The sequence below is a fragment of the Plecotus auritus genome, assembly GCF_963455305.1.
Source record: "Plecotus auritus genome assembly, chromosome: 4".
NCBI lineage: Eukaryota > Metazoa > Chordata > Mammalia > Chiroptera > Vespertilionidae > Plecotus > Plecotus auritus.
In genome coordinates, this window is record NC_137775.1 from 106,976,859 (window position 1) to 106,989,961 (window position 13,103).

At 47.9% G+C, this 13,103-nt stretch overlaps 1 protein-coding gene across 3 annotated transcripts in view; it reads left to right on the plus strand.

The window, feature by feature from the left end:
* LMBR1 (limb development membrane protein 1) overlaps positions 1-9,616 on the plus strand; it is a 127,870-nt gene extending 118,254 nt beyond the window's left edge. Inside the window, exons 16-18 of one of the 3 annotated variants that reach the window (XM_080667099.1) lie at positions 4,693-4,854; positions 5,613-5,658; positions 7,016-9,033. In XM_080667099.1, the coding sequence (XP_080523225.1) occupies positions 4,693-4,854; positions 5,613-5,644 (194 nt within the window). In that variant the 3' untranslated portion in view covers positions 5,645-5,658; positions 7,016-9,033. Of the gene's footprint in view, positions 1-4,692; positions 4,855-5,612; positions 5,659-7,015 lie in introns of all 3 variants that reach the window. The other 2 variants (XM_080667098.1, XM_080667100.1) reach the window with 2 other exon arrangements.
* Positions 9,617-13,103: the final 3,487 nt, after the last annotated feature.

Consider the following 13,103-nt stretch of genomic DNA (forward strand, 5'->3'; position numbering starts at 1 on the left):
GCTGCTGGGCGTCTATGTATGCAAATTAACCTCCATCTTTGTTGGGTTAATTTGCATACTCTGATTGGCTGTGGGCGTAGTGGAGGTATGGTCAATTTACATGTTTGTCTATTATTATGTATGATGATACATTTTTATTTTTGCTTCAAACTGATCTTTTAAAGAGATTTCGAACTAAAAAATTTTTTCTGTGTAGCCACATAGTAATCATTTCTTTTGCTCTTCAGTTCTTTATGTACAACCAGTCTTCCTTCTGGTAGCATTTCCTTCTGCCAGGAAGACTGTCTTTAACATTCCTTGTAATGCAGGTTTGCTAGTGATGTATTCTTTCAGCTTGATGTATGTGTGAAATGTTTTTATTTTGCCTTATTTTTTTTAAAAGATATTTTTGCTGGGTATAGAATTTAAGATGGACTTATTTTTTCTTCAGTATTTTAAAGGTGTTACTTACTGTTTTCTCATTTGCATAGTTTTTGACAAGAAATCTTGTGATCATTTTTTTATGTGACCTTTTAAAAAATTTGACTGCTTATAAAATTTTTCTTACCACTTAAGCAGTTTGATGATGATGTGCCTTGGGTTAGTTTTCTTCTGTATCTTGTACATTGAGTTTATTGAGCTTCTTTGATCTATCGGTATAGTTTTCATCAAATTTGGAAGATGTTCAGCCATTGTTTCTTCAAATATATTTTCCATTCTCACTTCCCTATCCTTTAAGAACTGTCACCACAAGCACATTAGCAATTTGAAATTAATTCACAGGTCACTGATGCTCTGTTAATTTTTGGTCTTGTTTTTATTTCTGTGTTTCATTTCGAATAGTTTCCATTGATGTGTCTTCAAGTCTATAATCTCTTCTTTTGCAGTGTCTAATCTGTCAATCCCTTCTATTATGTGTTTTATATCTTATACTTTAGTTTTCTTCTGTAGAAGGCCAACTTGGGTCTGTTTTATATTTTCCATGCCTCTAACTTAACTTTAATTTTTCTTTCAGTTTTTGAAATATAGTTGACTCTTGAACAACAAGGGGGTTAGGGTTGTGACCCCCCGCATAGCTGAAAATCTGTGTATGACTTTGACTCCTCTAAAACTTCAGGTGGGAGGGAAAATCTGGTGTCTTTTACTCTATCTTGGCTGGAATGTAAAGTTAATTAACATTTCTAATTAATGTAATTTAATGAGAATCTACTTGCACAGTAAAACTGGTCAAAAGTTAACGTCTTTACTTAAATAGTGTCATCTTTCATTTTACCCCCAAAATGGAACCTCTCTTTAGTATTAGAAGAACTTTGTTTTTGAATGAATAAAATGATTGGCAATGAACCTATTTACATTAATCCTAAAATTAATGATGTTTAAAGTGGTTGTAGATTTTACTCTTCCATTATTTTTGTCACATTCATTATTTGACACTCTTAAGCAAATTTATTTCAAATGTCTGGTTTAGAGGAAGGATTTTGGAAATCTAGTCAACATAATTTAAACTAACCACTGTGAGAGTCTGGGTGGGTAAGTGGAGGGGAATGTGTTAATTCCAATGTTTCATCAAAGAATAGTTTAATTTCTAAACTTGTTATTTATAACAAGATGCATATGTTCTTTTTGGCAGTCCTACAGGGAAGCCAAGGCATTCACGTCAGCCGTGTGGTTTGCCAGCACACGTCATTTACTGATCAAACTGCGTGAATGATCCTTCAGTGTGTGAGGCTCTATGACCTCTCTCTCATTGTCTTGCTAGTTGAGAACATGAATGTTCTTGCTGAATATCGAAGCTGACTCTGGTGGGCTAACGCACATAAATTCTGTTGACTCACATTGCAGGTGGATAACCAGCTCCTTCTTGGAGTGAGGTTAAGTTTGTACCTTCGTTTTATAATATGAATAGAAAGAGATCTTAATTCAAGGCAGTAACAGCAGACATTTTCACTTGAATCCTAGTGGGCAAACTGCTGTGCACTTCATCATGAAGAGTATTTTATCGTTAGATAATCCAGATAGTGGGCCTATGCTTACCCACTGCCTAACTTTAAGGTTCTTACCTCATATATGTCTTACTTATCTTTAAAAAATGCACTCGTAAATGGGAATAAGCATTTCAATATTTGGTGAGGAGGGTTAACATTTGATAATTGAATTTTCTTACAGTTAGTAGTATTTTAAATTTTGCTGCCTTAAAAATTAAGGCTCTCTTATACTTCTTTTCAGAAGTAGAGATTTTGAAGTATTACACATGTGTATAGTAAGTGTTTTTAAGTTAAAACTTAAGTATTGTTACTTTTTCTTAAGTGTTGGTACTTTTCATAAAAAGGTACATTTTTCAGTTTAACGATTGCCATGACGTTTAGAGAAGTGATGCCAAGGTCTCTTGCTGTCCAGTCTCACAGAAGATTTTCAGGATTGAAGAGCTCTGTGTGATCCTAGTCAGCACTAGTTAGGTTTTTAAAATATGAAACTAAATTGGGATAATAGTGTCTCGGCCCGGTATTTGCGCAGCGCTTGGTGCACTGTGGCAGCAGCCCCTGGAGTTCTGTCTGTGGGCAACAGAGCTGTCCTGGGATTGAAGTGTCCGTGAGGGTGTTGCTCTTTGCCTGGTATTTCATCTCAGGGCTTGACCCTGTCTCTCAAGGTACCAAGTTGAGTCCACTGAGAAGTTCTAGTGAGAGCACTTTCCAGAACATTGTTCCCAGATGTGTGCTCCATTCTCACTCTGGGTGCATCCTGCCAACTCCATTCACACATGGCAGTGTGGTCCCAACGTGGTACATGGGTCACATTCGGGGAGTGGCTGATCACTATTAGCTCACACCGGTGGTTTCCAAAGTGGAGTCTGGGCCCCAGGAATTCACATAGATAGACGGGCCGTGTGAACAAACCAGTAGATCTTGCATTTACCTTTATTGTTGGGATTTTTTAGCTAAGTCTTTGTGTATAATATGTATGCCAGTTAATAGCATCATTTATAAGTAATTCCACACACATGTTGGGTATATGTGCTCTCACTTTGTTTTGCTAATGGTGCTGTCTGATCAAGAAGGTTCAGACTAGATAAGGCTCCGAGGAGTGTCCGGAAAGGATTCTGTTCTGTGACCTTCCAGCTCCTCCATCAGTGAGTGTCACAATACGTGAGATTTGTGCATTTGTGTGCTTTTCTTATGAAAAGAGCCATGGCTCCCACTAGATTCTCAAAGGCTTCTTTGGCCCTGAAGGTCAAATATCTCTGGGCTGAAACCAATGAAGCTTGTTTGGAAGGACTCAGTCTTGTTTACAGATGCCTTCTTAGGTTAAATTAAAGGGTATTCTATTAAAAAAATAAAATATATAATTAGACACGTATTCCTTTTAACAAGTAAAGTTTCACCAAGACTTCTGAGGAGCGGCAGCCACGGCCGTTGCCATGGTCTCGTGGTGTGGGGGCAGTGCAGCATCCCTGGCTGGACTCTGGGTCCCTATTTCCTTTAGAAAGATGTTGTTGTTTGTATGTTTTCATTAGTCTTCTAGCTCCTTAAAAGTTTTAGTAGGTTGTTGTCTCTCAAAGTTAAAGTCATTGGCACTGGGTAGGTGTGACTACAAAAGAGCTACTTTTGGAAACCACCTGTTTTCCTGCCTGTTTGGCATGAAGAGTTTTCTGCTGTCTCTATGGGTTGCTTTTGTGGAGTCTGCCCTGGGCAGCTGATGGGATTGCATTGGGATGGGGATGAGAGTTAAGTCTGAAAGTTGGCTGACAAGGTGAAATGGAATTTAGTTGAAGTCATTCTTGAAACCCTTAGAGCACTCATAAAATAAAGGTTTTGATTTATAGTCCTTTGTGGTTAAATTTTTATATGACCCCCTGTAGCTATTTAAGTTCTTCCTTGAGAGATGGCAACAGTATACCAAGGGTCAGAAAATCTTACCATTCACACATCCTTTCCAGTAAGTATGGGCCAAGGCACATGCTCATCGAAGAGAAGGACTATTTAAATTATTGCTTTTATAAGCGTGTACAGGTGAGTTAAAGGGACTTCTGTGCAATATGACACAACCATGCTGCATTTCCAGCTGTGCCATTTTATTCGCCAAGCCTGTAGTATCGGATTCCCATGAATGATTTTTTCCTGAAAAGGAATAACCTGTGTGTTCATTAATTTATGTAGTAAGTATTGAGTGTGCGCAAGGCTTGGCTCTGGCATTGGGACCACAGGCATCAGAAAGACGAGGCCCCTGCTCTCACAGGACTCATCCTGTGGGGAAAGAAGGCAGGAAAGCAGCCAGAGGAGGCAAAGCTATTCCAGGCCATGTGTGCGGTGGAGAAACAGAATTTGAGTAGCAGGCATGGGGGGCAGGCGCCCTCTCCAAGGAAGTGGACACGCAGGGGCGGGGAAGGGGTGGGTTGTCAGGTGTCTTTTTCTACCAGACCCCCATTTCCTGGGTCAGTGTGCACTCGCCGCCCCCCACACCCCCATCCTTACTCTCCTCTGCACCCCCCTCCCACCCCAGCAGCAGGGCAGTTCTGGCCAGTGTGAGCATGACCTCTCTGTGACCTCTTCGTGAGTGGCACATGGGGGAGCAGGCAGGGTGGATGGGTCTGGTTCCACAAGGCATAGTCACTGACAGAAATGGGGAAGTCCAAGGCATTGGCTCTGATTGGCACTTTATTTTGTGATGTCTGTGAATGCATCGTACCTGATTTTAAGGGCTGTTTGTTTTTAACAGGAATCACTAGATTTGATCTTCTGGGAGACTTCGGAAGGTTTAACTGGCTGGGAAATTTCTATATTGTGTTATCCTACAATTTGCTCTTCGCTGTGGTGACAACACTGTGTCTGGTCAGAAAATTCACCTCTGCGGTCCGGGAAGAGCTCCTCAAAGCCCTAGGTAATCTGCAGGCGCTGCGTGGTTTCCCTCTTCCTACTAATTAATAACTGACATGAGAGTTAATTGTCCGTTTTCACTCATTTTTCCAAATGTGTGAGCGCTTAGAGGCCACAGTCCTGACCCTTGTGTGAAATCTCCCCATGAAGTGCCGCCTTCCTCACCTGAAAGCCCCCTTCTTTTGAGGATGGTGGGGACATAACAGGCATCATCCTCGGGGGCTGAGCCCGTCCTGCGCGAGGTCGGAGCAGGAAGCAGCAGCTCTCTGTCGTGCCTGTGGTGTTGGGAGGTGTGGGGAGGCGGAAGGCATACTTGTTGAGAAGGGCACCTCCTCCTGTTTCAGTGAAGGATTTTAGTGAGGCTTGGGTTTTGCAAGTGTCAGGCGGACCCCGTTCTCTGCAGTGAGCTCCACACAGCGCAGGATAAAGTGTGTTCTCGCATTCCTGAGAGCGAAGCTCCTGACCCTGTGTCCATGGCCACTCACACGGGCAGTGGGAGCGACTCCTCAGTGGGTGTAAATGTGCCTTCGGAGTGTATTTGTCCTGCTCATGGCAGCAGTGACACTAAACATGTTCCAGCCTTTGAATGTGGGAACCCCAGGTCAATAGAAAGGACCACAAGTCAGCCTTCCGGGGTGCGGGCATGAACCTTATAGCAAAAAGGGAAAGGCAGCAGTTGATGGTAGGCAGTCCTGACGGGAGCTCACCCACCTGCCCTGGCAGCACTCGATGCTTACATTCCACGCTCCATTATGTTTCCAGCTCCTGGACAGGCAGCCGGATGCTGGCACTGAGGCTCTGCGCTCAGGTAACAGCCTTGTGAGCAACAGCAAAGCTTGGCTCACCAGGGCTTCCCAGCCCAGGGACTGAAAGGGTGACCTTTGGGCCCGGCTGGCATGGCTCAGTGGTGGAACGTGAACCTTGGAACCAGGAGGTCAGGGTTCGATTCCCATCAGGGCACATGCCTGGGTTGTGGGCTCAATTCCCAGTGTGGGGCATGCAGGAGGCAGCTGATCATTGATTCTCTCATCATTGATGTTTCCATCTCTCTCCCTTCTCTGAAATCAATAAAAAAAAATACACACACACACATATTTTAAATAAAGAAAGGGTGACCTTGGGGAAGGAGAAAAGATTTCAGATTGTTTGTGTTTTACTTTAAACTAACCCTGTAAGGAGGTGGCTGATGGGATATTGGCCTGAAAGGGAAAAGTTATGCCTTACTTCAGCCAGAGCACCAGAAAGTGGATGGGTCCCTGCCCAGGTGTGGGGTTCTGGCTGTGGGTCTGCACAGGGGATGGGATCAGGCATTTCTGGCTGGCAGTATCCAGAGTTAAACTGCAAGACCGCCGAGCTGTAAGCTCGCTCAGCTCCCATGGGCACCTCTGCGATAGGGTGGCTGTACCTGCAGCAGGGCCGCTGTGTGCAGGGCCCTGGATGTCCTGTCAGGGCGTCTGCACACAGTGGACACTCAGTTTAACTATGGACGATGGTGCCCATGGCGGCTTCTGCACAAGACAGACACTGGTTCCTCCAAACCCCAGCCCAGGCAGCACCCACGTTTCAGAAGGAACCCCCACCCCAGGAGGGCCAGTCCTGTCCCCTCTCCCGTGGGTGCAGTTTTCTGTGTTGGGTTCCATGGAGGTGGTGGCTCAGTGGCACCAGTTGCTGTGACTCACATCAATACTTTCTATTCTCTGAAATATTATCTTTGTTCAACTTGTTGCTTTGCCATTTCTTTCTTTTTCTTTTGGGTAATGTTTTCCATTGGCTTTCTTTTTAAATACATGCTTCATATTTTGCTCTGTCTGTCCATGCGTTTTCCTGTGTTCTTCATATGTGTGTATTTTGAAACACAAATGGATGATACTTGTTTGGGATTGGGCTCCCTGGGAGACGCCCTTGGGGTAGGAACAGGCTTGCAGGAGGATCAGTGCTGAGGGGTGGGTGAGGGCGGTAGGGACCATGCGGAGGGGGCGGCTGCCTGCGCCTCTGCACAAGCCCAGCTGCCTCCAGGGGGCGCTGTGTGTGCCGCAGGGCTGGCCCGGCCCGGGTGGAAGAGAGACCCCTTGGAGGTGTCCCCAGCACCTACACTCCTGTTAGTGCCCCGCCGCCCCCACCCGCCTCGGGCAGAGCCTCCTCTCACCATTTCTTCCTCCCTGCAGGGCTCCATAAGTTGCACTTATCCAGGGCGCCCCGGGAGTCGGACACCGCCAAGCCGTCTGCCAACGGGCACCAGAAAGTCCTGTGAGGCCGCTCCGCACCCAGCGCAGACGCGGGAGTGACTCGGACATTACCGCCCCAGGCTGGCAGCTGCGCTCACTTTCTAATCGTCTCCTGGGAACCTGCGGGGTGTGGGTTCCAGCCCCACACCCACGTTCGCTCCGTGGGGACAGCCACCAGGAGGCAGCCGGGAAGATAGGGCTTCCGAGAACTCGCTCCAGCCCAGGACCTGAACACGTGGAGGCTGCTGGTGGCACCTGGTGCTGGGACAGGAGGTGGCCAAGGGCGTGGGGCGAGGCCAAGGGCGTGCACAAGGTGCAGGAGGTCTGTGCCTGAGACGTGGGAGCTGGCGTGGCGCCTGTGATATTTTCCATGTCCTTGACGCAGGACAAAGCACAGTTCAGACTTAGTTACAGATGTGAGTCCAGGGAACACAGGGAACTCTTACCCCCACGCCTGGGCAGCCTTGCGCCACCAAGGTGGGAGGGAGTGGCCAGCCAGTTCCAAGTTCATGGCCGGTCAGTGTCTTCTCTCCTGGCACAGCTGCCAGTGTGAGACCCTGGGACCAGCGCCCTCCTTACAGGCTGTATGACACCATTTTTAAGCCCCTTTTTCTAAATTCCCTTAACTCCTCATGCTAAACTAAGCACTCTGGGTAGAAGCCAGTTTCTTTTGCCGCTGCTTCACGCTTCACTACTTTTGCCATTTAAATCTCAGACCTGAAAAAGTGACCAGTTTAGCACCAAACGCACAGCATCTGGTTCTGGCGTAAGAAGACTTTGGCCGAGTATCGTTATCTGCTAGCCACTCAGTTGTTAAGCTGTAAATAATTCTTGGGGTCGTGTCATGGCCCCACATCCACTGAATAAAGTTGTCCCCCAGGAGACTGAGTTCTGTCAGTCGAGTGTGCAGAATCCGAGGGCCCCAGCACAGCCCCACATCCAGTCTCTACATGTCTCTACTCACACACGTATGTTCACATGTCTGTAAATATGTACATATTTCATATGCACTGTGTGTGTGCAATGAGCCATCTATGCAGGCAACAGTAAAATAACTTTTTTCTCAGATTGTTGCATTTAAAGCTTTTTGGGGGGGAGAAATTATGAAAACCAGGCTGTGTATATTGGACATCAAAACATTTCCACTTAGAGTCAAAATAAGAAAAATGAATGTGTATGTTTGCAAGCTCCACTGATTGGGCCTGTCCTCCTTGTACACCCACACTTCCTTTGAAGCCTCGTGAAAATGCAGATCGCTTAACAGAGTTGAGGATTGTGAACATTACTCAGCCTCGTGCTCACCTGGTGGCCGCCAGCAGGGATGCGCACCGAGGAGGCTCATCAGGTGTGCTTTCTAGCTCCCTGCATCTGCCTGTGTGGGCATCGGCTGCCAGCAGTGGCTTTCGCGGGAACACGTGGGAGCCGGCCCTGGGACAGACGGCCATGGAAGAAGACACGCTTCCTTCAGTAGAGTGGTGCTGCCCAGTCACCCCAGTTCAGGCACATCCCAGGAAGAGTTCTGGGCACGTGCGAGACATCCGACAGTGTCTGAGGCAGATAGTCACCTTTTCCGTGTTTGTGTCAGGTCTGTTCGCTGACCACTTCTCTCTGAAGACTGAGCCCACCTGGCCGGGCCTCCCAGGTAGGCCTGCTGTGGACACCCACACGCGGGGCTCTGCACGGTCGCAGCCACGCGGGCCCTGCAGGCCGCGGGCAGGCCTGGTCATGTGGCCTGCACGCAGGGCTGGGGCCTGCAGGGACCTGTCAGTGAGGGCTGGTGAAGGCCAGCAGCTGTCCCCAAAGTGGTGCTGCCCCTCGTGACCACAGGCCTCCCCGTTCCCACCTCCCGCATCTTTTCTGAAGGCGTTAGGCCTGGGGGTACAGGTTTCTTGAGGAGACTCGGCCAACTCCAGTCATTAATTGGTTCTGCATATTTAAATAAAATATTTTAAAATTATAAAATTACAGATGATAACTTTTGTAATGATTTTCCAACCTATTTCTTAGATTTAATGTTTTCTTAGCTTTATGAACCTTCTCTCTAAACTAGATCTGTTCTAAGTAAATGCACACACACTCCCATTAGCGTTCAGTGCACAGTGGGTGACGGGTGGGATGGAACCTTCCCGTGGTTCTGACTCCCAGGTGCGTTAAAGGTGCGTGCACACCTGGTCTTTGGGACACCCACACCTGCCTGGCCTCGGTCACCCTGAATCTGCCCACAGCACAGGCCTATGGTTAGAAGCCTTGTTGCTTTCCTGGTTGTTTGCACAGTATTTAATGAATAAAGACAATTCTTAACAGTAATTAAAAAGTATATATGGGCGTACATACAGTATGGACTTTTTAAACTTTTAAAAAATCTGGTCTGATGTTACTTTAAAAATAATGTTTGGAGGCACTGGTAAATTTGTTTACAGGCAGGGCATTTTTTTTTTTTTTTTTTTTTTTTTTTACAAATTGTTACTCCTGTTTCTTTCTATGAGATATTGTCAGTGTGACCATTTAAATGTCTTAGAAATTAAAGTTTTACAAAAATGAGTGCTTATAAGCACTGAAATGTGTTTTTCTAAAAAATCTGAAATACCATCATGTCTAAAACTTAAGGGTATGTATAGGTACTTCCATTTCCATGTAGAAAGGGCAGTAATTCTGGTGGGACACTGAATGGAGGCAGAAGCCAGTTTCTCTCTTCATGGTGGGGTTCCTGGTAGGCCAGCTTCTCGCACTCTGACAGGGAGCCTCGATCGTGGGGTGATGTGTTACCTGACCGAGTACCTAGATTTGTGTGCTTCCCCTGGTCTCCCACAGAAGGCCCGGCGCACTGAGTGTGGTCTGGGCAGCGCAGCGAGCGCTCGGGACGGAATGAGACGTTAGCACCAGCAGGACAGGCAGTGCTTTACGCTTTCTGATCACAGGAAGAGACACATTTTACATGTGAGTCAGTGTGCATGCACACCCTTCTGTCCATATAAACAAACATTTAACCAGTAGGGCCTCCTTTAACGTGTGTGATGTATGCTGGCATTTTCTATTCCGTTTTGTTATTTTTTTAACATAAACCACTAAGTCATTACCTGGCATGTATTAATGGATGGTAAACTTTAGTTTGAAAGACACGACGTTGAGGGCTGTGAAAATTGTTCATCAGGTGAAATGTGTTATTCCAAATACCTGAGGCATAAGTCCTGGGCATGCAGAGTCCTTGTTGCCCGCAAAAGTGTAATTAAAATCAGTCAAAATCACTGAATCACTAACAAATGGATTTTAACATTTCAAAACTAGGTGATTGATCCATATGTCTCGAGGGGGAGAGCTGGGAGCTAGTGTTTGAGAGAAGTGACTTAACCTCCGGTTGTGTGTAACTCAATTAGGAAGGTGTCTTTCAAGTTCAAATGTAACCAAATAGGAAATTCAGACGGAGCCGCTCCTCTTGGACAGGACTTGGTGTCTCATTGCTGAGCCCTTCCAAGCGGAGGCTCAGCCACCGGGCCAGCAGGACGCCAGGCCGCGGGAACAGGGCCTCCAGTGTCCACCAGGGGGCAGAGAGCCTGGGCTGGGAGTGAGGCCGAGGTGGGTGGTCACTGCGCATTGTATGTCTTCCTTTGAGATAGGATGCGGGGCAGCGGCTGCCATCACAGTGACTTGTCAGCCCCTGGAAATCGCCCATTTTTTTGTATCACCAGATGGTGGGTTTGGACAGTCACCTGACAGCTCCTCACGCGATGCCTATGTGCGGCGCTTCCCACGTGGCCCTCGGTCCTCAGCGCGCCTTGGCCTCCCAGCGCCCACAGCCGTCCACCTCCTCTCACTGTCCTTACTGTGGCTGTGGAGGAGAAGCGGTCGGGTGGGGCGACTGCTGCCGCCGTTTACAGGGACACCTTAGCCTCGGTGTCCCCGAGCACAGGCCCAGGCCCAGGCCCCGCTGGCCTCACCGCCTCCCATCGGCAGGTTCAGAATTCTCAAGGGGCAGGTAACAGACCTTCCACTGCAAACACAAGCCAGTGTTCACAGTCGCTGGCGTCAGTCACGGGTGCTGAGGGGTGGGGAAGGGGCAGCAGCCGCCTCCGTGGCTCGGCTCCCCTCAGCCAAGGCACTGGGTGCCAGAATGAGTGCTGCCAGACGCTCAGCAGCGCTGCCCAGGCCAGGGGACAGGAAGCTGGGTTCTAAAGTGAGACTGATGTTATGTATGTCACTTGCAAAAGGTACCTCCTGCTTTAAAATAGTGATAACAAGAACACTCCCAACAGCAGCCACTTGGTGCTCCTGACGCCAGGCTTTGCTTTAGCGTTTTATTTGTGTGAATGTGCATTTACAAATGTCATTTATTTAATCCCCATGTTGACCCTGTGAGTTGCGTACTATTAGTAACAGTCTTATTCCCACTTTGTAGGTGGGGAAGCTAAAGCACAGAGAGGTTAAGTAACCTGCCCAGGGGCCCACAGGCTTCAGAATACAAATCCCTGGCCGGCTCCCGAGTCCTGCCCTTAAACCACTATATACACTGCCTCTCAGAGGCGTCTTCCTCCCACTGACGGCCGAGGAGCCTCCCCTTCCTGGCCCTGGATGACAGAGCCCCTTCTACCTCCAAACAGCTTCACTCCTCTAAACCAAAAAGGCGTGCCTCAGACCTGTCACCTCTGTCTTGATGGGGACAGTAAACCAGGGAGAGAACACGTGTGAGATATTTGGGCCTTAAGAACACGACTTGATTGCCTTGAAAGGAATTGTGAGAAATGTTCACCTGTCTGAATTCAAGTAACGGACTCGGAGACAGAAGTATGGCAAAAATGAGACTTTTAATAAGTTCTCAAGAGCGGGTGTCCGTCCAGTTGTACAGGCACACCTGGGGCAGCCAACACAGCCTGTTTATTCAGTCCCTCCTCTGGGTCCTCATTGGCTGAGTACTGTGGGGTCATCTGTTTCCTCATATGTCGCCTACGTCTTGCTGACTCCCATTGGGCCATTTAAAAAAAAATGGGCTGAGGCCTTTTCTAGTTGTCTCCCCCTCCCCCTGTCTAGTTGAGGCAGGTACCTCGGGGTTTCCACCATGATGCTGGCTGGCTACAGTTCTTTGTTCTTATATCCTCTTACCTCCTGCATACATTCTGTTTGCCCTGGGGAAATTCAGCAACCGTTTCCATCAAAAGTCAACCACACTGGAGATGGGTCATGGAGGCCCATTTCCTACAGAAGGAGGCAGTTTGGGGAAGTTCTCTCTGGCTCCCAGTTTAGCATACAGGCTCAGATCTGGGGACCTGCAGCCCCAGGGAGGTGGTGGAGGCCTGGGTTTCCCGTTTCCTTGTTCTTTCCCCCTGTGCAAAGCGGCTGTGCAGAACCTGGGCTGTGAGGAGGACCAGGAAGAGTGGCCACAGCCACCGCACTCAACTCCAAGGGCAGAAATGGGACGCAGGAGGCTTGCATGTCAACAGCATTTTACACGGACACCCAATCAGTGTGGCTGATGTGTCTGAGCACAGGCGCTCGATGAGTGTCAGCTGTTACTTGAAAAGTTTATTTTAATTTCTCAGCCTTTCTGAGACAATGTCATAATCAGCTGTAGCAGCTCCTATAAAGGACTGCAGCCCTTTGAACTTTTAACAGTGGGCTGCATAGGAACAGCTGACAACATTTAAAAGCCTTAGAAGTTGTGCAGCGTTGGACTTTGGTGTTTCAGAACATCCTATCTAATAAAAGAGAAAGATGCAAATTGACCATCACTCCGCTACGCTACCAGCCAATAGGAGCGAGTAAGCAAATTACACAACAAAGATGGTGACGCACATAGTGGCCAGGTGGCCGCCACCAGCAGCCCCAAGCCCCGAATCAGGGACACAAACCCACAGGGAGGCCAGGACCCAGCAGCCCCAAGCCCAGCCATGGCGGCGCTGGGGCTATTGGGGGCCGGATTGCAGACACAAACCCGCAGGGAGGCTGGCACTCAGCAGCTCCAAGGCCCGCAGCCAAGGTGCTGGGGCTGCTAGGGGGGTGGGGGGGCAGCGGAGACACAAACCCACAAGAAACCTGT